Source organism: Sturnus vulgaris, unplaced genomic scaffold (genome assembly GCF_052056855.1).
Source record: "Sturnus vulgaris isolate bStuVul1 unplaced genomic scaffold, bStuVul1.hap1 Scaffold_195, whole genome shotgun sequence".
Classification (NCBI taxonomy): domain Eukaryota; kingdom Metazoa; phylum Chordata; class Aves; order Passeriformes; family Sturnidae; genus Sturnus; species Sturnus vulgaris.
The window spans coordinates 6,791,686-6,817,768 of NW_028276170.1; the positions used below are offsets into that span (position 1 = coordinate 6,791,686).

The 26,083-nt window shown below is 50.4% G+C and overlaps 1 protein-coding gene across 1 annotated transcript; it reads left to right on the plus strand.

The window, feature by feature from the left end:
* The first annotated feature begins 9,013 nt into the window (after nt 1-9,013).
* On the plus strand, nt 9,014-13,933 carry LOC148218039 (uncharacterized). The gene is made up of 2 exons (XM_088158145.1): nt 9,014-9,077; nt 11,846-13,933. The coding sequence occupies exon 2, from the start codon at nt 11,873-11,875 to the stop codon at nt 12,944-12,946; it is 1,074 nt and encodes a 357-aa protein (XP_088014271.1). The 5' UTR covers nt 9,014-9,077; nt 11,846-11,872; the 3' UTR covers nt 12,947-13,933.
* The last annotated feature ends 12,150 nt before the right edge of the window (nt 13,934-26,083 follow it).

Below are 26,083 nucleotides of genomic sequence, written 5' to 3' on the forward strand. Positions count from 1 at the left end.
TGGGACCCCTGACCCAGGAGTAGGCCCAGGCATGGAAAATTCTGAGTGGGATGGGGAATGGGAGAGAATGGGCAGAACCCTGAAGAAATTTTCTGATCGCCCAGCCTGGGAATTTTCACGTGAACAAATTCAGAACCCAGATGAGGGGGGGAAATATCTGGAAGAGAAGTGCCATGATGATTCTAATGAGAAAAAGATCATTGCAGTAAGCTGGGCCCTAGCATATGCTTATTGCACACTGCTAGATACTGTAGGGCAGCAGAGAGAGGCAGGGGGGCAGGGAGATAAATCAGCCAATACCCCAGTCACTCAGGCTGTAGCTAAACCAGACAGTGAGCCTAAGCCACTGGCAGTTGCTGTGGGGAGGAAGCACACCAGCAAAACTGATCAGCCAGTGGGTGATGATGATCCAGGGGAAGGATCCTCAAAGTGAGCTCCTGGTACAAAATCAGAAGTCAGAGCAACTGAGACAGGATCAGGAGCCAATATTGAGTCCTTATCCCTGAAAGACCTTCCTGGCCTGAGAAAGGATCACACCTGATGACCTGATGAATCTATAATTAGCTGGCTGGTCCGTCTTTGGGATGCTGCAGGCGAGGCCACAATTCTGGATGGCACTGAAGCCAGGAATTTGGGGTCCCTGTCACATGTTCCCGTTATTGACCAAGGAATGGTGAGGGGGGCTAATCCTCAGAGTCTCTGGGCACAGGTCCTGGGAAGTGTGGCATAAAGATATCTGTGTGCAGATGATCTCTGTATGCAGCAAACCCAGTGGGAGACCATAGAACAAGGGGTTCAACGCTTGAGAGAAATGGCAGTGGCAGAGATTGTTTTTTCAGATGACCTAACAACTAAGAATTCAGACTTGGTACCATGTACATCTGTATGTATGCTCGATATGGAGAAGAAGCTCTGAGCATATGCAGATGCTGTGCATGGCCCAACACATGCCAGAATCTCAGCTGTGGAAACACTTCTACAGAAATGAGAAGATAAGATAGAGGAGAACCACAGGAAACTCAGGGAGGAGATGAAAGAGGGATTTTTCCAAATCTTGGCTGTACAGATCAAAAGTTCTGGCCCCAAACGTAAACATTCCCCAGATGGGGAGAGAAGACCCTTCTCACGAGCTGAGCTGTGGTCTTTGCTGCGTGATTCTGGAGAAAACATGAAGAAGTGGGATGGAAAATCCACTGTTGCTCTGGTAAAACTGGTGCTTGAATTGCAGGACAGTGAGATGCAGAGAGGGATTTCCACAAAAAAAGGTGTAACTTCACCAAACTTCACCAAAAAGGAAGCAGCTCCAGTTGCCCGTAGTCAAACTGCCAGGTATGATGATGATGCTGATGACACGTCCAATCCCCTTGAAGGAACCTCCAAGACATAACTCAGGAAAGAAGAATAACCAGGCTTAGAGGGGCCCTGCCTCTAGCCAGGTAGAGGCTGGGGAAATCCAGGTTTTTTGGACTGTGCGAATTCATTGGTCTGGCACATCAGAAACACGAAAATATGAGGCCTTGGTCAACCCTGGTTCACAGTGCACATTAATTCCATCAAGGCATGTGGGGGCAGAATCTGTTTCTATCGCAAATGAGAGCATGTGCCAAAGTCAATAGTCTGGGTTTAAAGAAGAGTAAATGAGAGGCAGAGAGAATGACAAAGAGAGAAAAATAGAAATGGAATAGAGGTGGGGGATGAGAAAGAGAGTGACAGAGACAGATTAAGTAGAAAACCTCACCACTCTGTGGATCCCAGTGGCTTCCTGTGGATGCTCTACATCTCTTCTTGGTGCTCAGGGTCCCCCACAAACACGGAGTTCAGGGGGTCCATACACACTGGGGGCAGGTGGGAAGGCCCAGGTTCCTCCCCTGGCAGGGACAAGTCTGACACAGGCTCTGGCAGCAGCCTCTGGCTCTGCTGCATCCCTTTGCATCAGGAGCAGTGCTCTGCTGCAAGGCCTCAGCAGTGAATCTGGGCAGCGCTTTGGGGCTCTTGGATGGATTCTGGCACCTCCTCAGCTGCCCCTCACGGCAATGTGCCGTGGATGTGGCCTTCCCGGGCTGGGGATTTTCCAGCGGAGCCAGTTTGTGTGAGGGAGGATGGGTGTTCAGTGCCTGTGAGCAGAGGTTCCCCCACAGCCCCAGAACTCTCCTCCTCCCTGGCTGGCTGTGGGCAGTGTGTGCAAACGTGGCCTCAGCAGATGAGCCTGTGGGCTACGGCCTCCCCCAGCCCCAGCCTGGCCCAAGCTGATTTTCAGGACAGCTGCTGGCTTTGCCTTGCTTTGGATACATTCTCCTGCCCCAGTCTCGTGTCCTTGTCCCTAGACCAGAGGCAATTGATCAATGGTGTCACCTTGATGGTACCTCAGGTGCTGTTAGGCCGCTCAAGTCCCAGGCCAAAGCTGCAGTCAGGTGAAGGAGGGCTGGGCTGGGGTGGTCTCAGCCTCTTTATTCAGTAGAGGATTTCTGAGATCCTTCACCACCCAAACTATGGTTTGACTCTAGAAGATGTGTGGATGTGTATTTTAACTTGATAACATTAATACAAATCATTATTATCATCATAACTTTATTATAACTATTTACTACAACTTCTATTATTTAATACTACATCTATTACTTCCTCCTCCTCCTCCTCTTCCTCTTCTCTTTCTTCTTCTTCCCATTCCTCCTCTTTTTCTTCTTTTTCTACTGTCTATACTTATAATGATTATTACATTTATTGCTACCACTATTTCTTCTTCAACTTAGGATTTTTATCATTCTTCTTCCTATTATAATTTTTACTATAACTATTTCTTCTTATGGGCTTCTTCTACTTGTTCTCCTATTTCTACATCTATTTCTTATTCTTATATTCTTATAGTCTTGTTCTTGCTCTTATAGTCTTATTTTTATTACTTTTTGGGTATTTTTCCTTATTCTTAATTCCTATTATTTTTCCTATTCTTATTCTAATTCTTCTTATTATTCTTTTTCTTTCAGTTTCTTTTTTTCTTGTTGTCACTCCTTTTCCAGTCCTCCTGCTGGGGCAGTGGAGCCAGGCAGGGGCAGCGGCAGAGGCGGCGCAGCGCCCGCAGTGCCCGCCGCAGCCGGGATCGATGGTTATTGATGGGTGCAGGCGCTTCCACACGGGCAGGGCAGGCACAGCACGGGCCTGGGGAGCTCGGCTCAGCTGGTCCCGGCTCAACCCAGGCCTGGCGAGGGGCAGCCAAGGGGAACCCGCCTGCTGACAGACCTGCCCATCTGCGCTCTCTCTCTTCTTTGTCCTCACAGAACTCGAGGACTGTGAGGTTTTGAACCTCCAGGTGCTCTCAGGCACCCAACTGTCGGGTTATTTTCTTTCATGTGCCAAGCAGCTAATCGTTACTATCAAGTTGTTTATTGCAGAAGCACATCAGTCTCAAAGGCAAAAACAAAGCAAAGCAATGGCAAAAAGCACATGGCATTAAAAGCAATGGCAAAAGCAATGGCATAAAGCAAGTGGCAATGGCAAAATGCAAGTGGCAAAATGCAATGGCATAAAGCCATGGCACAGAGCACCAGCTCTCCCTAAAGCATGTTCTTTTATAGAGACTTTCCAGCTTGCTAAGACACAAACTCGGACCACTGCTTCTTAACCTATTAGAATTCTAGTTTCTTAGCACGCCAGGCTACATATAAACTATGTACATGGCCTATCTTCTTGTAACTGGAAAATGTAAGCAATATTCTTAACTCTAACTCTATTATGTCTGAAGCGAGGTTCTTGGAGCCTCGAGGGAAACACTAGCATGTCTTTCAACCTTCACTAGAACATGTACTACTTCTCTGGCGTCTAAGACCTTTTACTCACTAAAAGCACTTAAAACTTTTTCCATTTACTTACTTATTGATCCCTCGTGCTACAACCTAAACCTTCACCTCTGCTTTATGTGTGAGAGGTTTAACATATTTCAATCCATCTCAAGACTTTAATTCAATCCCTGCACTCTGATCTCTCTCTGAATGCATCCCCACACTGGGATCTCAGGGGTGCCCATGGCCTGGGTGACGCTGGCCCGATGCCAGGCACCCACCAAAGCCACTCTGACGCTGCCTCTCCAGCTGCAAGGGAAGAGAAAGTTTAACCAGCAGCTCCAGGAGCAGATTAAGACAGGACGAGCAAACACAGGAAACAGCAAAACGGGTGACACAGACCCAGCCTGGGCACAGCGAGGGAATTTATTACCAATCAAATCATAGCAACAGAAGGAAAAGTGAGAGAAATCTCTCCAACCCCTTCCCCCTCACACCACGGATCACCAGGGCTCTGCCCAACGGGGGTCACTGGGGATCATCCAACACCGATTCTCCCATGGGGGATGGAGCTGGAGCAAAGCACGAAGCTCTTCCCACACTCGGGGCACTCACAGGCTTCCCTTAGTGGTGACTCCGTTGGTGTCGGGTCAAGTGAGAGCTCTGTGAGAAGCTCTTCCCACACTCAGGACACTCGTAGGGCCTCTCCCCAGTGTGGATGCGCCGGTGCCTGATGAGAGTGGAGTTGCGGTTGAATCCCTTCCTGCAGTCGGGGCAGCGGAAGGGCCTCTCCTCTGTGTGAATCCGCTCATGTTTGAGGCAATCAGAGCTGGTTTGAAACCTCTTCCCACACTTGGGACACTCGTAGGGCCTCTCCCCAGTGTGGATGCGCTGGTGTTGTCTCAGAGCAGAGCTCCACCCAAAGCTCTTCCCACATTCCAAGCAGGTGTAGGGCCGTTCTCCTGTGTGGATCACCTGGTGCCACATCAGGTGAGAAATCCTTGTGAAGCCCTTCCCACATTTTCCACACTCATAGGGCTTCCCCCCAGTGTGGACCACCTGGTGCCGGATCAGATGGGAGCTCCACCTGAAACCCTTCCCACATTCCAAGCACTTGTGGGGCTTCTCCCCTCCAGGAGGCTTCTCCACCAGCTCTGAGCTCTGCCTGCATCTCCGGCCGCCTTCCCGGCTCAGGGAGGGTCTTTCCTCCTCGCAGCTCCCTGGGCTGGGTTTGCAGCCCCTCCTCCTGAGAGATCTCCGGGGCTTTTCTGCCTCCTCCATCCCCGCACACCTGAGGAATGAAAATTCCTGGTTTAGGGGGAAATAACAAGAAGAGAGCTCCATAAACTGGGTGTTCCTCCTTGCCCAAGTTCATCTCTGGAAGTCATTTGTCATCTTGTGTCTGTAATAACCTCCCAAACACCAAGATTCCCACTCAAAATCCTCCAGACTTTAAGACACAGATCAAAACCACCCCAAATATATAGATTCAGCAAAAATCCCCCCCAAAATTGTGCTGGGTTGAAAGCAAAACCAGTGAAAGACTCCAAGTCAGAAATACAATTTGATAGGAAAAAAGAGAAGAGAAATAAAATACATGCAATAGTAGAAAAGAAAACAACTGACAGAATCAGAATACAACCTGACTCCCCGCTAGTTAGGGTGGTGGTAGCAGTCCCGATGAAGTGGTCTTGTTGTAGTAGTGATGCTGTAGAAAGGTCTGGTAGCTCTTGTCCTCTGGAATCCAGTGGGTAAGGGCTGCCTTGGTGTTCCAAGTCTCAGATTTTCTCTAGGTAGGAAAGGCTTGGCTCCTCCCCCTGGCTGGAGCATCTCCCAATGGGATGATGGAATTTTATCAGTCATGCAGTGGCACTCAATGGCCCATTAACAGAAGATATCTTCCTGGAGGAAGGATGGGTTGTGGAAAAGATAAAGAACACTGCCCCACCTGGTTTTAACAGATGGCCCATTAGCAGAGGATATCTCTCAGAGATAAGGATCACTGCTCTACCTGTTTTTTTCCACCAGTCTTTGTTCTTTTGTTTCTTCCCAGGACCTCTGACTGGTTACTTCATGTTTGCTGCTGATTTCCTCTCCCTTTTGAAGATGAAAATGGTAAAAGTGTCTTTGACCTGCCTTGCTGGATATTGTGAAGAGGAACAGTCATCTGCTGCAAGTGGAAGTGTCACAGGTGGAGCAGAGTTCTGTAAGTGCTGTATCAAACCAGACCTCGTCAGACGTGCCAGAACAACTGGTCCATGCTGCCCTTCACTGCTCTGCCTGTTCCCCACTGTTTCATGCCAGAGTAATTTAACTGCTGTTAACTGGGTGTGTGTTTCACTCGAGCCAGTCCAGCAGAACCAGCAGAAAGCAGCCCCAGAATGAATGGGGCTCTGCAGAGGAGCCACAGACTATTCATCAGCCTGCCCGCAGAACTGGCTCCAACTCTGAACCCTTGTGACCACGCTCTGAAGAAGACACACTTCTGATATTTCTGAGGCACTTATGACTGAGGCACTGCATGTGCTTGTGCAGGTAAGAATCCCCAAGTTCTTTCTGTCAGGAAAATTAATCCACCAACACCACAGGTTTATGTCCAAAATGGAGACAGAGGAGTCCTTTTTGCTTTATTCGAATAAAGGGAGAGACCATGGGACATTCCCCTGGGATCTCTCAAATTTTTTGAGGACGCAGCCTCCTTTTTATCCTGTTTTCCCAGCCACATTTCCCTCTCTCTTTCCCCATTGGCTGAGGTACTTGAGAGGCACAGACTTCCCGGAACGCCTGATACCTCAAATTCCCCTCTAATGTATAACCCTCCCTTTTAATTTTTAATTCTTACAGAATTCATAGTTTTCCCCCGTTGCTTCTTTCATCTTTCAGTATCCAATTTCATTTATCAGCAGCCCTACAGTTTGTTTGTAAAGGCAAATATCTTTTTCCATTCATCAATCAATGGAATCCATCCCATTGTTTCTTTTATCTCTCAGTGCTAGCCTTATCTACAAGCAGATCCACAGCTCATTTGTAAAGACTAATTCAACATTCCTCTCAACGTGGTTCTCTAAGAAGGCCATAACTAAATGCTTGCATGGGGATTTTGGCTTCTGGAGCAGTGGGGTAGGGCTGTGGTTGGTTCCTACCCCTCCATCCCATGATGATGTAAGGGGTGAGGGATGCCATGTGTGCTGTGCACTGGCACTGATCCTCAAGAAATCCTTCTAATCCTCTCCTTCGAGCTAGTCAAGCTCCTGGAAAAGATGGGTCCAAAAAAAAAGTGTTCAGTTTTGTGCCCTCCTGCCCTTGTGGGGTGAGGGGCAGGAGGCAGAGGTCCAGCTTGGTTTCTCTTTGACCTTTCCTTTGAGACAACACTGTCTGCTCCCACCACAAAGGCACAGAGGGTGCTCTTTGCCCCCACCAGTGGGAAGTGGCTCTGCTGACCCCACTAAGAGTCCTGGAAGATTAGTCTGTGAACGAAACAGTTGAATATTGCCTAGAGGGGGGTAGCAGGCAGTAGATGTTGCCACCATTCTCTTTCCAGGACCACCCTGGGAGTACTAGAACAGAGATCTGTGAGGCTGAGAGGTTGAATATTGCCTGGGAGGGTGGCAAGCACTGGATGTGACTCGACTCATGTGGGCACTGGCCTGGCCTTTCCTGTTTGTGCAGAACAAGCTCACTGTTCACCACGGGTGTTCTCTTTCCAGCACAGATTCTCTGTGTGTTGTTTGCAATGGGAGGGAGATTTCTAGGTTGTCTTTTGTTTCTTCATTAAAGGCGAATGATGGTGGGCAGAGCTCTGCAGAGAGTGAGATGAAGAAAGGAACAGGGTTGGTTGTCCCTAAGAACATGAGAGGAGAGGAACAGTCCCCTTGTCCCCCGCTGAGCCTCGCCAGAGGGAAATAACCAAGAAATTGTCCCCAAACACAGGGTTTTGTGTAGCCTTGTGCTGCCTGCAGGAATGCGGGACCTGTCTTCGAGTATGTGTGTGGGGGAGAGTTGGGGAAGTAAGCAGAAGTTCTAGGGACATATTTTAACTAATTGTAAGCATCAACGGTGCCACAATGTGCCACCCATATTCCACTCTCCTGTCCCCATCCCCACCGTGTCATGATCCCACAGAGAGACCCACAGGGGGGTCGGGGCCAGGAGGGCTCTAGAAAAGTGCAGTGCACGTGTGCCAGTGTGCAGAGCTCTGTGTGCACACACAGACACCGAAGTGCACACGTGTGTCAGTGTGCACAGCTGCACACACGGATATTTTCTAGCGTGTCCAGATGTAAGAGTGCCCGTCCTGCTTTGCACAGTGTCCATGTGTGCGGGTGTGCACAGCACTGTTCACATCTGTGCACTGCTGTGTACACGTGTGTGGAGTCTGTGCACAGCTCTGTGCTTGTAGGTGTGCACAGCTCCGCAAGGGTGAGCACGGCTCTGTGTGGGACATCCGTGTGTCAATGACACTGCACGTATTCGTGTGCACGAGCTCTCTAAGGACAACAGGTCTTGTGCTTGTGGGCAGGTGAGCATTAGTGGAGACTGTGCCTAGGTGGGTGTGTGTGTGTGTCTGTGTGTCTGTGTCTGTGTGTCTGTGTGTCTGTGTGTCTGTGTGTGCCCGTCTGTAAGAGCCAAAACGAGCTATGTGGGGCTCCAGACGCCTCTTTAAAATGCTGTTTTTTGTATCCAGATGATACCGCAATTCACAGGTCGTGGAGCCTTTTCAGCCACAGCTGTAGGTTCGTCTGAAGCTTCTCTAGTTCTGGTTACACTGCATTCTATACTTTCCATTACAGAGCATCCTTTACTGTTACCTATAGCCTATCCTTACTACTAACATTACCATATTCATGTTACTATTGTCCAATCACCAAAGGTTAGTATGACACACTTTAAGCTAGAAGTACTTTTTCAGTTTTCTTGCATTGGAAAATTCTGAGATCCTTTCTCTACTTGCCACGCCAGCTTTCTTGTTTGTCTGTGAAAATCTTTTTGCTTGTTAAGAACATCTTTTGTTTGAGATGGATTTATCCTTTGCTCTAAGTCATACAAGCCCCGTCCCCCTCGCTCGCTCTTTGTCTCCTGGTGGCGGCGGCCCCGGGGCCGGGCTCTCCCCGGCTCTGCCCAATCAGCGCGCGAATTCGAGGAGTGACAGCGGAATCAGCCAATCGCCGCGAGGGGCGGGCTCTGCACGCGGCACGGACTCTGCTCCCTTTGCCCGAGCTCCGCCATTTCTCGGAAACCTCGCCTGAGGAGCGGGCAGGAGGCCAAGGAACCGCTGCTGCCCTGAACCGCCGGGAGCTCGGGGTGAGCGGGAGCTGAGGGCGCTGGGAGCTGGGGGTGAGTCCGGGATGGAGCCCAGACCCACCTGCAGCCTCGGCAGGAGCCGGTGCCGGAGCAGCGCTGGCTCGTCCCGGTTGCTGTGGGTAGCACAGAGGTAGCTGCCCTTGTCTCTGGGGCTCTACGGGATAATTCACGTGGCGAGAGGTTTGTGTGCACAAAAGAGACAGAGGAGTCCTGTAAAAGTCACTTTATTCATGAACAAGGGGAGAGGCCATGCGGCATTTGCCATGCGGTCTCTAAAACGCAGCCGCCTTTTTATCCTCATTTTCCCGGCCGGATCTCCCTCTCCCTTTCCCCACTGCCTGAGGTACTTGGAAGGTTCAGACTTCGCGATCCGCCTACTTCATGCCCTCGTTAATATGCACCCCTCCTTTTGTATAACATCCGATATTCCCGGCTCTGTTAAGTGTTTCTCCTTCTCGAAGTTCAGGAATGGAGAAGGATCTTGGCTGAGCAGTTGTCCGTGCCAATTAATTTTCTGAAAATGATGGTTTGTCTTGTTACTTCCTTTTGTACAAATTCCTGGCCCTGTCTCCAGGCACATTCATCTTACTCTGTTCAAACCCTCTTCTCATTTTCTCAATAATTATCTTTACTAACTTTATTACCATTGACTTAGTCTCTTTTCCTGGATCCTCTTTGATTTTGGGATTATTCTCAGTGACCTCATTCCCTGTCCTTTTGTAGCCGTTTCTGGATCAGGAGGCCTGGCTGCCACCTGCATCCCCTTGCTCACCTGCTGAATGAGCTGCACTCAGTGCATGGTAAAAAGATGAGAGTTGCTGCAGCACATCAGAGGAGGAACAGCATTCGTTTAACCCATGGTCTGCCAGGGAACCACAGAAACGTGTCCCGTTCCCATCCTTTCTACATTTGGATTGGAATATGAGCTATTTTCTTCTTTCCCTTGTTATCTGTTTCACCACTTTTTGGTTATCATCTGTTTGCAAATAGCAGTTTCAATCATTTAATTTTCCACAAACTCCTCTCCTTCTTTTAATAGATAATCTGATTCTATCCCATGGTGAAATGTCTCATTATTCATTTCCTTGGATTGGTGGGCAGTAAAGTCAGGAGCTGGAGCTGTCTGTTTAGTTATTATTTCGAGGACAGTTTTTAACCTAATTATGCCACTCAAATTATGGATGGATTTTTTTGTCTCCTGGTACGAAATCATTAGGGCTTCCAGGGGCTGGTCCGTGGTGTTGTAGGATTTGTTCTGGTGGCCGTTCATCTTTTTCCCATTTTTGGGTGCTCCCTCCAGCCAGGGCTGCATCAATTGACCACTTTTCTCTAAATAATCATCAAATACTTGGATTCCCAACTGATTTCTCTGAACAGTGACAGCACATGTTGGACTGGGGAGAGGGATTATTCCCCCCTCCCACATTTTTCATGAAGTTTTCACAACGTTTTCCTTTGCTGTTTCTCTTTGCAGCTTAACCAATTTCTGTTGCAGTCAGATATCCTCACTATGGGCTCTGCCTTTAGTTGTGCAAATTCCATCTGTGCAAGCAGGCAGAGCTTGGGGTGAGGGGCAGAGGAAATCAGCGAAATTCCTCTCCCAGGGAACAAGACCTGGTACATGGTGCACAATTTCCCCTATCAGTGTTAATTTGCATTTCTAAAGCTCCTCTCCTGGCTGTGCCTGGATCCAATGCTTCTATTCCAGAGCAGTCATTGGGTGATCCACAAGTGCACCCCCACAATTTGCATTATTTTTTGCCATTTTTTTTTCCTTTTTAACAATATTTCTTAAATGTTTATGCATTGAAGCATCACCTTTAAAGCTTTTCTGGTATTGCAAAATCCACCCTAAACGTGAACATGGAAAAACCCATATGGAAATGTTGCCATCATTAAGAGCCATTCAAAAATATACACAAAAATTTCCAATGCAATCAAGATTTTCCTACTTCTTCTCCAAGGAGTAAAAATTGCTTGTCACATCCTTGGCCCAAACCTAACTGACAACACAAAAGTAGGATTATTCTCCACTAGATGGAGAATTACCAGGGTAAAAAATTTCACACACCAATTCCAAGGGAGATAATGGAATATCTGCCCTGGATCTGGCACTTTTTCTGGCCAAAGCCAATGGCAAAAGCCATAGCCATGGCATCTTGGCTTCTATCACCAGCTTCCAAAGGTGTTTCTTTATTTCCTGTTTGTTCTTTCAACCTGACCTGAGCTCTGGGGGTGCAAGGGCTTGTGAAGGTCCCATTGTATTCCTAAAGCAGCCATGGATGCACGTGGGAGGAGCAGGTGGGATTGTGCAGGAGAAAGAGGAATAATAGGAGGAAGAGTAGGGACACAGGAGTAGGAAGAGAAGAAACAGGAAGGAGCACAAGGTTCCCCCCTCCCTGTATCTGCAGCCTCTCCCCAGGCCTCAGGAGCATTGTCCCCATCGCATGCAGCAGGTGACCGGAGAGGGGGATCCATGATTTTCACATGGGTTAATCTTGGTATTTCTGAGCTTTATTTGGCTAAATGTTGGTGCTTTGGTTTTTTGCAGCAGTTGAATCTTTCTATTTTGGAGAGGGTTTTGGCTAAATCTTGGTGTTTGTGGGGGTTTTGATCTGCGTCATGATGTTTGGAGGATTTTTGGTTTGAATCTTGGTGTTTTGGAGGTTCTTACAGACACAAGATGCCCAATGAGTTCCTGAGTTGCACTTGGACAAGGAGGAACACCCAGCCCAACACACTCTTCTCTTGTTTTTTCCCCAAACCAGGATTTGTCATTCCCAAGGCATTGGCAGATGGAGGAGGAAAAGCCCCGGAGATCCCTCTTGAGGAGGGGCTGCAAACCCAGCCCAGGGAGCTGTGAGGAGGAAAGACCCTCCCTGAGCCAGGAAGGCGGCCGGAGATCCAGGCAGAGCTCAGAGCTGGTGGAGAAGCCTCCTGGAGGGGAGAAGCCCCACGAGTGCTCGGAATGTGGGAAGGGTTTCAGGTACAGCTCCCAGCTGATCCAGCACCAGAGGATCCACACTGGCGAAAAGCCCTATGAGTGTGGGGAATGTGGGAAGGGATTCATCAACAGCTCCAGCCTGATCCGGCACCAGAGAGTCCACACTGGGGAAAAGCCCTATGAGTGTGGGGATTGTGGGAAGAGCTTCAGGAACAGCTCCAACCTGCGCCAGCACCAGATGATCCACACTGGGGAAAAGCCTTACGAGTGTGGGGAATGTGGGAAGGGATTCAGAGACAGCTTCTGCCTGATCCGGCACCAGATGATCCACACAGAGGAAGGGCCCTACGAGTGTGGGGAATGTGGGAAGAGCTTCACCGACAACTCCAGCCTGATCCGGCACCAGGTGATCCACACAGGGGAAGGGCCCTACAGCTGCTTGGAATGTGGGAAGAGCTTTGGGTGGAGCTCCAGCCTGATAAACCACTGGCGCAGCCACACTGGGGAGAGGCCCTACGAGTGTCTCAAGTGTGGGAAGAGGTTTCAGAGAAGCTCCACTCTCGTCAGACATGAGCGGATTCACACAGATGAGAGGCCCTTCCGCTGCCTCGACTGCGGAAAGAGATTCAACCGCAACTCCACCCTCACTCTCCACCGGCGCATCCACACTGGGGAGAGGCCCTACAAGTGTCCCAAGTGTGGGAAGAGGTTTCAGACCACCTTTAATCTCCTCGTACATGAGCGGATTCACACAGAGGAGAGGCCATTCTCCTGCCCTGACTGCGGGAAGGGATTCAAGCAGAACTCCACCCTCACTGTCCACCGGCGCATCCACACTGGGGAGAGGCCCTACGAGTGTCCTGAGTGTGGGAAGAGCTTCTCCAGGAGCTCAACCTTGACCCAACACCAACGGAGTCACCACTAAGGGAAGCCCTGTGAGTGCCCCGAGTGTGGGAAGAGCTTCGTGCTCTGCTCCAGCTCCATCCCCCATGGGAGGATCGGTGTTGGATGATCCCCAGTGACCCCCGTTGGGCAGAGCTCTGGTGATCCCTGTTGGATAGGGGAAAGGGGTTGGAGAGATTTCTTTCCCTTCTCCTTGTGCTGCTGTGATTTGGTTATAATAAATTCCCTCGCTGTGCCCAGGCTGGCTCTGTTGTTCCCGTGCCGGTGCTCGGGGCGGGATCTCTCCTGTTCCTTCTCTCAACTCCGGGGGCTGTCCTCAGCCAATCAGAGAATGCGATGAAGAAGATTCAGCCAATGAGAGAGAGCAGCTGTGATGACTCACCGGTTGCCGGGCAGACTCACAGCACCCAGTGTTCCCCACCTGGGCAGGTGTAAGGGTCGGTCCGAAATTCCCCTCGATTTTGCCTCCCGACCGTCGCAAGGAGACCTCGAGGACCCCACCCAGGCTGACTCTGGACAATGGTTTACTGGCCGGGCCAGGTGGATGCTCGTGACTGTGTGCTGGTGTATTGTGTTCACTGGACTGTGCTGTCGTGGCACCAACCAGAGACTGTGTTGTACCAACTGAGGACTGCTTGTCCGTACCTGTCTCCTGCAGCACCACACAATGGTCCATAAAACTTCCCACCTCTTGGCCAGAGGCCACTCGCTTTGGAGAAGGGCTATAAAAGAGCGACCCTCTGGGAAAGACCCTTTGAGATCTCTCCACTGATGAAGACCCCCTGGAGAAGACCCCTGAGATCTCCCCACGGACGAAGACTCGTCTATCGGATGACCCGTGAGGACGCCCGTCTCATCTGTTGGTAGCTATTCTCCCATCCCTTCCTTTCCTTCCCCTTTCCCTATACTTTGTTTCCTATACCTCTCCCCTTTACCGTAACTGAATTGTTGGCATTTGATGAAATGCATTGCTGTTGTTGAATAAACTGATTTTCTGCTGTTGAATAAACTGATTTTGTCCCCTGCATTTTGCCTGTTTGCACCTTTGAGATCAAAAGAACCATCACGACCCCCACTCTGCATTAATAGCGGATGGTGACAGCAGGGTCTGCAGCGGCTGCTGGGACAGGAGCTTTGTGGGCAGAGAAAAGGGGGTAACACTGAGCCAGGGTTCCCCAGGGGGAGCACACAGGCTCTGGAGGAGGGGGCCCACGACTCGTTAGGACCCCCTCTCACCTTCTTGCACAGGTAGAAGCCGAACTCCAGTGCCAGGAAGATGAAGCCCAGCACGGAGTCCCCAATCCCAATCAGCACCTTGGTGTCGACGGTGTCTGGCAACATCTCTGGGGGTTCACAAGGGTCAGAACCCCCCCAGACCTGTCACAGATACCCGAAACCCCTCTAAGCACCCTCCCAATTGCCTCCAGCCCACGTAGGACCCCTTAAAATCTCCTCCCAGTCTCTTTCCAGCACGACCAACCTCATTCCAACCCCTGCTTTTCCATTCCTGATCTTCCATCCCCTCCAGGCTCACTCAAATCCCTCCCAGTTACACCCAGCATCCCCAGACTCCCTCCCAGTGCCCACCAGGACCCCCGGAACCCCATCCCACCCTCCCCAACATCCTTCAGACTCCTCAGCCATTCTAGAACCCCCAGCCTTACTCCCAGTTTAAACCAGGCTATCTTAAACTCTCTCCCAGTTACTCCCAGCACACCTCAATTCCCCTACCAGTCCCCCCAGTGCCTCCCCACTCCCTCCACACTGTGGCGTCCGGGCCGTGCCCCAGTGCCGGCTCAGGGGGTGCTCCAGGCTGACGTGCTCCACCTGGAGCTGGAGCTGACCCCGTGCCGGGGGGGGTTTCCAGCAGCACCAGGAGCTGGTAGAAATCCAGTCTCTGTTGGGGACCAGGTCGGTGGCCACCACGTGTCCCGAGAGCTCCTGCTGGTCCTGGAACCAGCTCAGCTGGATGTCGGCAGGGTAGAAACCCATCAGGGAGCAGAGCAGGCAGCCGGGGCCAGCGACCCCATCCCCAACAAAGCTCCCACTCCAGCTCTGTCCCTGCCTGGGACTTGCCCACAGCTCCCCAAGGCCCTTGTCCCCATACAGGGTCTCTGCAATGCCCTGGCCTTTGCCCAAGCCAGCACTGGCCCTGAGCAGGATGTGCCCATCCCAAGGAATATGGGGAAGTTGGCACTTCTCCTAGAGCAGCCATTGGGATCTAATTGGACAAACAGAGGTGCCCAGTCAGGGGAGGGATGTTGGTCCTGTCAGAATCTCTGATAAGCCCTGTTTACCCAGGACCTGAAGCACCAGGAAGACATTCAGACATCTTGGGCATCCAAGAAGTGAAAATCCCCTGAGAAGTGGTTCCTGAGAGCTGTCCATGGCTGTGATTCCCCCGCTGCCTGTTTTCTCCCAGAGCTTTCCCCGTGGGACAGCCCAGAGCTGTGGAAATAATGGGTGGTGTGGATGTGGGAAGTGCCACACCTGAGCAATTCCTCAAGCTTCAGCCTTGTCTTGAGGTGATCATTTCCCAGTTCTCTCCAGTGTCTCCAGTGCCTGGAGATTCAAATCACCTGGCTATTTCCCAGGTTCATGACACCTCTGTCCTATCATATCCCAATTTTCCAATATTCCGGAGTCTCGTTGTCCCAAGAAGAGGGGGTCAGTCCATCTCCTGTTTCTCCGTGGGGCAGGAGGATGAACAGTGGCAATTCTGCTCAGACCCACTGGGTGAGTGGCTGGGGTCAGCTCTGGGGTGTCTGGAAGGAAAAACCCTTGGAGGGGAGGGGTACCGGGAGATGGGGGGTGTGGGGCTGGGGGCTGTTGGAGGATGGATTGTGTTGGAGTGGGGGTGTCCCCACAGGGTCCCCAGCTGCCTTTGGATCCCTGCCTGCCCCCCTCGGCCCCCCGGGTGCCCGGTCCCCTCCAGGGGCAGCTGCCCCGTGCAGGAAGCTGCAGGGATGCGGGGAGCGGGGCTGGATCCGTGCCCCAGCCGGGATGGACTCTGTGCCAGGGCTGGGCTTGTGGCCAGGGCTGGGGGCTGTGCCAAGCCGGGCTTTGGCCTGGGGGCTGTCAGGGAGGGCGCAGGGAGGAGTCCCGGCAGGGATAAAGGTGCTCCTGCCCTGCTGCAGCCTCAGCCAGCGCTGCCCAGTGCGAGAGGAAGATGAAGGTGGCTGTGCTCAGCGTGGCCCTGCTCTTCTCCATCCTGCTGTGCCCCCCGGCACAGGCCAAGGTGAGGCACCAGACAAACGCTGTCCCCACACCCTGCCCTTTGTCCCCTCCCATCCCACCCTTTCGGTTTCTTCAGGAATTCCGTCCCTGCTTCCTCCTCTGTGTCCTCTCCAGGGTCCCCAAACGCCTCCCACTGACCATTCCCGAGGCCTTTCCTTCCATGTCTCCTCCCGTGAATCCTTTGCCTTTCTTCCTGCTCACTGCAGCGGGGTCCCCTTCAACAGTTCCCCGAGTCACCCCCCACCCTTCCCAAATCCTCACTCGGTCCTGTCGCTTTTGTCCCCACCCATCCTCGTTCTTCTGTCCCCACCCAGCCCCTCCCTTGCATTCCCATGTCCCTACCCTGCAATTCCTTTCTCCTCCCCTGTACCTCACACCGAGCCCCTTCCCCAGACCCAGCCCAGTCCCTTGATCCCTCCATTGACCCCAGTTCAGTGTCTTTGGGTCTCCCCCCACCTCAAACAGATCTCCTTGGAGGCCCTGAATTCCCACCCCATCCCCTCCACCCTGCTCCCTGTCCCCCCACAGCCCCACTGGATCTAATCCAGGTTAAACTTTTGTTCTTGATTCCCAGGCGCTCCTGGAAGGAACCCAAGATGATCTGCGGGAGGTGAGTGGGGTGCTGGGATTGGAGGGCATTCCCTCTGGGAATTTGGGGGCAGTTGTGTCCTCCCATCCTTTGCTGGCACCGGGTCCATCCCAGTTCCCAGCGAGGTCTCCTGGTCTCTCTGCAGATTGATGTAGACGATGTCGTGATCCTGGAGACGCCTCTGGTGGGTACCACGAGTTCTGGCAGTGTCAGACCCTCCCCTTGCATGGCCACCACACCCCAGACCATCCCAGTTTGTCCCAGAATAGCCCAGTGCACCCCTACTGACACCCCAGACAACTCCCCTGCCCCACAGATCCTCCCCAGAGCGCCCCTTTCCCAGGCCCCCATTGCATTCCCATCCCTGTTCCCCCAGCACCCCCCTGGGTGACCCAGGACGCAGCCCCTGCCCCAGCTGTGCCTCTTGGCAGGACCCCAGGGCTTCTGGCCAGGAGCACAGCAGCTCCTGCCCCCCATTTCCCCGCACAGGTCCCTTCCCCAATGACCCCTGTGCTTTCCCCCAGCTCCCAGTGCAGCCCAGTGCCCCCAGTGTGTCTCTAATGCTGTGTTTGTCCCCAGCCCCCTCTTGTTGAGAAGCTGGAGGCTGTTCTGCAGCAGAAGCGCCTGGCTGCCTCTCTGGGTGTCTAGGTGAGCCGTGCCTGCAGGGAGAGGGGTGGGGACAGGGCCCCTCTCATTTCCCAGTGGGCACCAGAGGTCACCTTCTGGGTTTTGATTTTTAGGATTGCAAGCTGTGGGGACACCATTGTCCTGATCCCCTCTGGTGGCATGAGGAGATGATCATCCCTGGAGGAACCTCCTGAACCCTTTGAGCCCAGGGCCATTTCCCCTGAATAATCAATAAACACTTTGAGCAAAGCTTTGCTCTGTGTCCGTGTGTATTTTACAAACAAACTCCCCCCAAATCTCCAAGAGTTTTCCCCCAGAGGTGTTGTCTTGTCCCTGTGTCCATCTGCACATCCTGTCACTCTGTCACTGTCACCTCCCCACATCTCTGACCCTGCTGGCACCTCCCAGATTGGCACTGAACTCCACCCTCCCACTCCCCACCATCAGGAATGACCATGGGAGGGAGCTCAGACCAGGAGCACCCAGGCCAGGCATGGATAAGGAGCACCTGGCAGAGGCAGGGAGAATCCCCCATTCCAGGGGGTTGTGGGGTGCAAGGGGGGCACCTGTGTCCCCTCCCAGCCCCAGGGCTACAAACCAGGGAGGAGATGCCTCTGCTGCCTCAGCTCAATCCCTTCCCTCTGGCCAAGTCTCCAGCTGCAGCACAACCTCTAGAGACTTTCCACAAGGGAGACAGAAAGAAGGAATTGTTTGCTCCCTCTCCGTCATCACTCCCCCTCGTGCTGATTTTCTTGTCATCTCTTATCAAAACCAACAGAAAAGCGTCTGCAATGAGGTGTTTCTGAGGGTGAGTTCCTAAACAAGGCCAAAGGAAGGATTTCTGCCAGGGCAAAAGCGAGAAATGTGGGATTTGGTCAGGTAGTTTAAAACATGAGAATTTCTAAACACTGGAAATCCGGAGGCTACTAAAGCAGAGTTTGCAGTTGGAATGGTCCATTATCCATTATCCTCCCTCTTTCCACTGCTCATTTGTCACATCCCAACTCCAGAGGAGCAGATTATGGAAAGCAGACCTGCAGGGACTGGTGGAGGCTTAAACCCAGAGAGAGGAAGAAAAAGTGAAAGCAGGAAAGAAAATAATTCCAGTTGTTTCCTTGATCATAACTGTTGGAACCCTGGACACTGAGAGTTTTAGACTTTCTGTGCTGCCAGATACTGACCCACAAGAAAACACTGCTTTTGACCTGAGGCTGTGGAGAAGGCTTCCAAAACGGAATGATAGAACTGGGATCACTGGTGTGAAGTTTGAATAGAAGTTTGTAATATCACATGGTGGAAATTTTGGAATTTTGGGTTTTAGAATATAGTAATATGTAGAAGGCAAGATGGAGGTTTTAGGGAGGAGGTTTCTTTCTTCTTCACCTTCTTCTTCATGGGTCTAGGTGGGATCTTGTTTAATTGGACTGGAAATTCCACATTGCAGGTCACGGGTGATTGGTTATTGGGTTAAAAGTAAAAATAATTTAGATGTTTGTTCTTAATTGGACAGTTAGGTCTTAAAAGGCCTTGTAACGACAGAGATACATCACCATTTTTAGCTTGTTATCTAGACGTGCTGTAGAACTTGCTGTAATTTAGACAAGAATTAATAAACATTTCAGTCCAAACACAACATACCGTCTGTAGAGCTTTTAATTCTAACTCTGGTAGAGGAGAAAAAAGAAGACGAAACCTAATATTAACAACCACAAATAGCTCTGTACTCTGTGTGCAATATCCAGATGATGAGGCACGTTGCTAATTTTTAATGCCAAATGTCAGTACTTAGGAATTTTTTCCTGCATTAGAACAAACCACAGACCAATAGCTAACCCAGTTTGGCTCCTATAACAGAAATCATTAAACCAAGATGTGTTTCCCTGCAGTAGAGAAGGCCGTTTGATTCCTTTTTTTCTCAGTTTGTCCTGAGTTCATGATTTCAGATGAACTGGAAGGGTCCTGGCACCACAGAATGTGGCTGCAGTGACAAGAATCAAACCCCCAAGTCACCATTAAATGCACTCGATCCACAGCTCCCATGGCCCAGCAGCAATTCCTGCCTCTGCCCCCTGCTCTGGGTCAGCCTGACGGGCTCGGGTCTGGTGTGCAGGGCTGGCTCCTGCAGGACACAGCGCTCGGAGCCGCTCTGTGTCCCGCAGCTTCGGCATCTCCGGCGCCGCTCCATTCCCGCTCCGCCGCCGTTCCCTTCGGCATCTCCAGCACTGCTCCCAGAACAGCTGCCAGGCCTGTTCCACTCTTTATCCACCCATTTGCCATTGATGCTCCATTGAATCACGGAATCACAGAACTGAGGTTGGAAAAGACCTTTGAGATCATCCAGTCCAACCAATGACCCAACGCCACCTTGTCACCAGCCCATGGCACTGAGTGCCACATCCAGTCTTTCCTTAAACACTTCCAGGGACGGTGACTGTTGGATCCCAGAAACCTGGGAGTTTGGAACTTTTTGTACTTTGTGGCTCTGACCCCCCACTGCTTTTGACTTGAGGCCTTGGAGAAGGCTTCCAAATTTGAATAATAGAGTTGGAGTCATGGATGTATTATTGGAATTAAAGTGTGTGATTTCACATGGTGAAGGGTTTGGAATTTGGGGTTTTTAGAATATAGTAAGAAGTATGGAACAAGATGGAAGGTTTTAAGTGTTGTCCCTTTCTGTCTTCTTCTTCCTTCTTCATTGTTTCAGGTAGTACTTTCTGTTTGGACAGTTAATGCTGCACAGTGGGTCACAGGAGTTTGGTTATTCAGTGAAAAGTATAAATAATATAGGTGTTAGTTCTTTATTGAACTTTTTAAATTTGAAAAACCTTGTAACTAGCTCGATACGCCTCCATTTTGCTGGCTTTTAGCTGGTGGCTAGACATGTTGCAGAATTCTCTGTACTTTAAATAAATGTATTAAACAACCAAGCCCAAACTCGAGAAAATGCACCTCCTTCGTGTTTTTAATCCTGACTGAGTAAAAACAAAAGAAAATGAAGACAAGGCACTAATGAGGTGGTGCAGTTACCCCATTTACAAGTGACTCCATCACTTCCCTGGGCAGCCCATTCCAATGCCCAATCACCTTTTCTGTGAATAAATTCTTTCTAATGTTCAGGATAAACCTTCCTTTGGTGCAGTTAAGGCTGTGTCCTCTTGTCCTGTCCCTGTTCCCTAAGAGAAGAGCCCGACCCCCACCAGGCTGCACCCTCCTGTCAGGGAGTTGTAGAGAGTGATGAGGTCTCCCCTGAGCCTCCTCTTCCCCAGGATAAACATTCCCAGCTCCCTCAGCTGCTCCTCACAGGACTTGTGTTCCACAGCTTCTCCCCTGTTGTTCCACAGCCACTGCTCCTGTTCCAGTGCAGCTGCAACCCCTCCAGTGGTGCTGCTCCCACTCCAGGGCTGCTCGTCTGTGACAATGAGGGGACAGGTGGAACTGTGAGACCATTGTGTCACTGATGAGACAAATGGAATTCTAGGGCCATTGTGATTCTGAGGGCACACATGACACTTTGGGTCCATGGTGACATTGAGGGGACATATGGAGCCCTGATGCCATTGTGACATGAGGGGACATGGAACACTGAGGCCACTGTGCCACTGCAGAGCCTCCTGGAAGCGTGGGGCCATTGTGACACTGAGGGGACACGTGGAACTGTGTGGATATTGTGTCACTGAGGGGACACATGAAAGCCTGGGACCATTGTGACATGAGGGGAAACAGGGAACCATGATTCCATTGTGACACATGGAAACCTGAGGCCATTGTGACATGAGAGGAATCATGGAACCCTTGGGCCATTGTGACATGGCAGGGTCTCTTGGAGCCATGGGACCATGGTGACACTGAGAGGACACATGGAACCATGGGGACACTGTGATTCTGAGGGGATTCATGGAACCCTTGGGCCATTGTGACATTGAGGAGACCCATGGAACTGTGGGAACATTGTGACATTGGGGGGACGCAGGGAACTCTGGGGCCATTGTGACACTGAGGGGACACATGGAACAATGAGACAATTGTGACATTGAGGGGACTCATGGATCCCTGGGGCCACTGTGACACTTAAGGGATGCATGGAACAGTGGGGCCATTGTGACATTGAGGGGACATGTGGGACCATAGGGCCATTGTGACACTCAGGGGTCACATGGAACCGTGGGGTCATGGTGACACTCCAGTGTCCTGTGGAATCCAGAGGCCCCTGTGATTCTGTGGGGCCTCATGGAACCAAGGATCCATTGTGATCCCACAAGGCCTTGTCGTTCTCTGCGACTTCATGGAACTGAGGGGACACTGTGACACTGTGAGGGGGCACTGGGGGGGGTCTCTTCAATCCACGAATCCATTGTGACACTTACGGGATTTGGGGAAAGAAAGTGACTCTGTGAAACTTTGGGGTCTTGTAGAATCCAGAGGCCCTTCTAGTTCTGTGGGGCCTCATGGGACCAAGAATCCATTGTGACATTTTGGGACTTTAGGGAAAGAAGGGGATCCTGTGACACTGTGGGGTCTCATGGAATCCAGAGGCCCCTATGGTTCTGCGGGGATTTTTGGAACCAAAAGGCCATTGTGATGCCTCAGGGCCTTATGGGGTCCAGAGATCATTGTGACATTGTGGGGTCTCCTGGAATGAAGGATCCATTTTGACTTTACAGGGCCTCATGGAGCCAAGGGTGACAACACGAGACCTCACAACAGAAAGGGGGGACCCTCTGTCCTGGTTTTGCACGTTTGAGATTTTGTGAGGAGGGAAGAAGCCACCCCGCGAAATTTTTTTTTTACAGGAGCTGCTAAGAGCTTCCTCTATGTCTGACAAAATCTAATCAGTGATTGGTTTTGAGAACTGACAACCTGTTAAACCACTGAAAAAGCTGTGCAGGCAGAGTGGCCCCACTGTTCTGGCTGGGCCCCTTGAAAATCCTGGCACAGCTCCCCAGAATTCTCTACTGTAAACAGCTCTGGCCACCACCAGCAGGGATCATATGATTATCTGCAGGCCTTGGAACAAGATATTATCTCTTTCACTGTACAGATGAGACTTGCAGACCTTCAATTCTCTCTCGAGTGAGAGAACAGGACAGAGTGAAGACACGTACAGGAACAACATGTGGACCCCAAGGTTAGAGAAGTAGAATTCATGGCCCAGATGGGAGGGATTGAGGAGATGCCTGACTCTTGGGCTGAAATCCTCTTGTAAGTCTATGGGGAACATACATCAGACTCTATTTCCCTGTAACTTGTTGAAAAGCATGTGGAGGATGAAGTGTTCAAATTGTAGGCATGAGCAAAAGCATCCATGCTGAACCAGCAGATAGTGATGTAGCTTGAACAAAGAGAGATGAGAGTGATGAAGACCCTTTACCCCAGGGAAGAAGAAGAGAACCTCTGTTCCCAGAGATGAAGATGATCTCAGAGATAGATGAAGAGAACCTTTGCTTCTGAACAGCTCATCCTTAAAAGTCTACCCCATTAGCCAAAGATTGAGCCCTTGAAAAATACTGTGGGGAAAGCTGTAGGTCGAGGGGAGAGACTTTTACACAGTGATGAGATTTCCATTCTCCTGGGCAGCTGATGCACTTTGAAGCCACGAGAGAATTGTCTCTTGTGGAGAAGTCTCCATAGCATGACAAGAGAGACTCCTCTCCCTAAGTGAACTGGAAAAAGACTATTTTAGAGATGGTAAACTGGCTGAATTGTTCCTGCAGGTTGTCAGTGTAAAGAAAAGAGGGTGTGGAGGGAGGAGAAGTATTCTGAAGGTTTTATTCTGATTCTTATTATTCTTTTAGTTCTGTTAATAAAGTTCTTTCTTTACACCCTTTAAAGTTTGAGCCAGCTTTGCCTTCCTCATAATCCTATTTCAAAGCAGGAAATGAGTAAATAATTGTAGTGGAAGATTTGCCCAGCACTAAACCTGTAGTAGCTAACAGCTGGCCTGGAGGCCTTACAGTTATAACTAATCCCAATTGTAATTTTATAATGTAAATAATCATATAACTACTGTAATGATATAACTTGAGCAGTCTGGGCTGTTGGGGAGCAGGTCTAGGCCATCTGGGACACGGGCAGACATTGGCCAGTTAGCCAGGAGGCAACTAATTTAGCCAAGCAGAGCTAACCATGCAGACTTCAAAGGCTATATAGGGAGAACAGCCCTCAATAAAAGTTGGTTTTTGTTGCACAAACACGGAGTTTTTTGTCATCGCTTCTGTCTCAACTGCAATGAGTGGTGACCCCGATGTGATAGGCAATAGCCCGGCTGTGGGGATAGTGGTGGAGATGGAACCCCAGTGGGGGAAGGTGACTGGGAAGAGCTGCCAGCAGTCGAGAGCTGTGGAGGTCCAGACCTTGTAAATAGAAGAACCTGCTGGGGACCCTTGTAAATAGAAGATTCTTACAAAAAGAAGAAGCAGATGGAGATATAGGAATGTGATTTTCCAGAGAAGAAAGAGAAGGGGCTCAGAGCCATAGACAGGAAACAGCTGCCAGAGCTGCAACAGAGACACCATGGGCAACGTCCACCAGGGAAGTGGACGGTCAAAATTGTTTCTGCCACTCCTTCCCAGTCAGGCTCATCTCAGCCTCCAGCAGAGTCAATTCCTGCAATTCTCCTGTCACCCCAGCAATGGAAACAGGATCTGTCCCCACATGTCCCAATGGCATTAGGGTACACTGTGAACCAGGATCAACTAACACTCTATATTTCTGTGGCTCTGATGTGCCAGGACACACCATCCAAAAGACCCGGTTTTCCTGTGCCTCTCTCTGGTTAGAGGCAAGGCCCCTCTAGCCCTGGTTATTATTTCCTTCCTGGGCATACATACCAGAGGTTCCTTCAAGGTGATCCAACAGAGCATCCCCTCTGTAGTACCTGGCAGTTCAGTCATGGGAGGTTGAGACTACCTTCACTTTAGTGGCGCTCCCTCGGTTTGTGTTTCCCCCCCTCTGTTGACACACCTGTGCTGCCAGGACAGAAGTGGGTTTCCCATCCCACCTTCTCATGTCTTCCCCATGGCCACGCAGAAAGAACCACAGGTCAGCTCATGAGTTGTACCCTCTATCTAGCTGGGGGACATTGAGCTCTGACTTTGGGGCCTGTGACTCGCACTGGTGCTGCAATGATCTTCCTCATCCCCTCCCTTTTCTCCTCTTTAAAATCCTCTTTGAGTTCCTTAATCACAGCAGAGACAAGAGCCTGCATTGGGCCATTGATCACACTCTCCTAATTTCTAAGCTCGTTGGCAACAGAACCCACTGTCTCTCGGTTATTATCAGCATTAATTGTTGCAATGAAGGTGGTGTATTGAGATGGCCCCAGGTTTGCCAGATTCCACAACATCTGCCCTGTGCACCTGACCTTGTCAGGGTCATTGTCATGCTGTCCATCCCTCCCAAGGAGCACCTCCAGCACTGCCACTTCTCTCAGCTCTTGGATCCCTTTCTCAAGGGTCTTCCAGCACATTCTATGGTGGTGCTCCTGCATTCTCTCTCTGTGGAGAAACCTCTCTCTCACACTCATTAAAAGCCGCTCCCAGAGGGAAAGGGGCCCTGGCTCCCTTACAAATACCTGGTCCACACCTGAGTCCTGGGTCAAGGATCCCAAATTCCTTGCCTTGGCACCATCCAGTCACACACCTGTTCCCATAATGTCCCAGATCCGCAGTAACCAGGTTGTAAAAGTATCATGGCACTGTCACACAAGGTCTTTTCACAGATTATGGAGACTCTCATACGACACGGACTCGTTGATGATCTCAGCCTCTGGCTCCCCTGCTGGTTGTGAGGAGCCTCCTTTCTTATATTTATTGACTAGGTGCTTTGTTTTCATCTTAAATTTCTTAGTTTCCACAGGGGCAACTGCTGCTGTCTGTGAGTGCCCTTGCAGTTCATCTGGAACCTGGACAGATGTAATGTCTGTGGGTTCCACTGCTGCACCATCAGAGTCTCCCTCTTTAAGGCAGGGGGAGTTTCTCACCAGCTGGGGAAAGGTACTCCTTCAGCATCTGGCTCATCTCACACATCTCCTTCACTAAAACTCCCACCCAATCCGGGTGTTTCATTTCTGAAGTGGGCTGTGGGGCCCACATTCCAGTACAAGGTACAGCAGTAACAGCTCGGTATACACAACCCTCTGACACTCTTTTACCAATACCTCTGCTCTGGCTTTCTTTTTTCCTCTTGTTCCATTCTCAAATAACTCCTACTAGTTATGATCATAAATTTCGATTTCTCCGTGTGCTGATAGGGTATTAAGTACCTTAATAGTTTCCTTACATTTATTTTTTTTTACATTGAACACATAATGCGAATGGGCGATACCCAAGATGGACACCTTTTTTTTTTTTTTTAATGAACAGGCTACAATTACAGCCCTTCTGGTGACTTACAAGACTACATTAGTTCTTCTAGGGCTTGTCCAAAGAGATTGGGGGATTCTGTAAAGCCCTGAGGCAATAGTGTCCAATGCAGTTGTTGTTTCCTGCCCTTATCAGGATCTTCCCATTCAAAGGCAAAGCGATCTCTGCTACTTTCCTCTAATGGGCATGCCCAGAAGGCATCTTTTAGATCTATTACACTATACCAAGTGTAGTCAGGGGATAACTCCTTTAAGAGTGTGTAAGGGTTTGCTACTACAGGAAATTTGGTAACAGTTCGCTGATTTATAGCCCTCAAATCCTGTACCAATCTGTAATTCCTCTCTGT

Coding starts and splice junctions, on each gene's coding strand:
- LOC148218039 (XM_088158145.1), top strand. CDS start 11,873: ATGGAGGAGGAAAAGCCCCGGAGATCCCTCTTGAGGAGGGGCTGCAAA.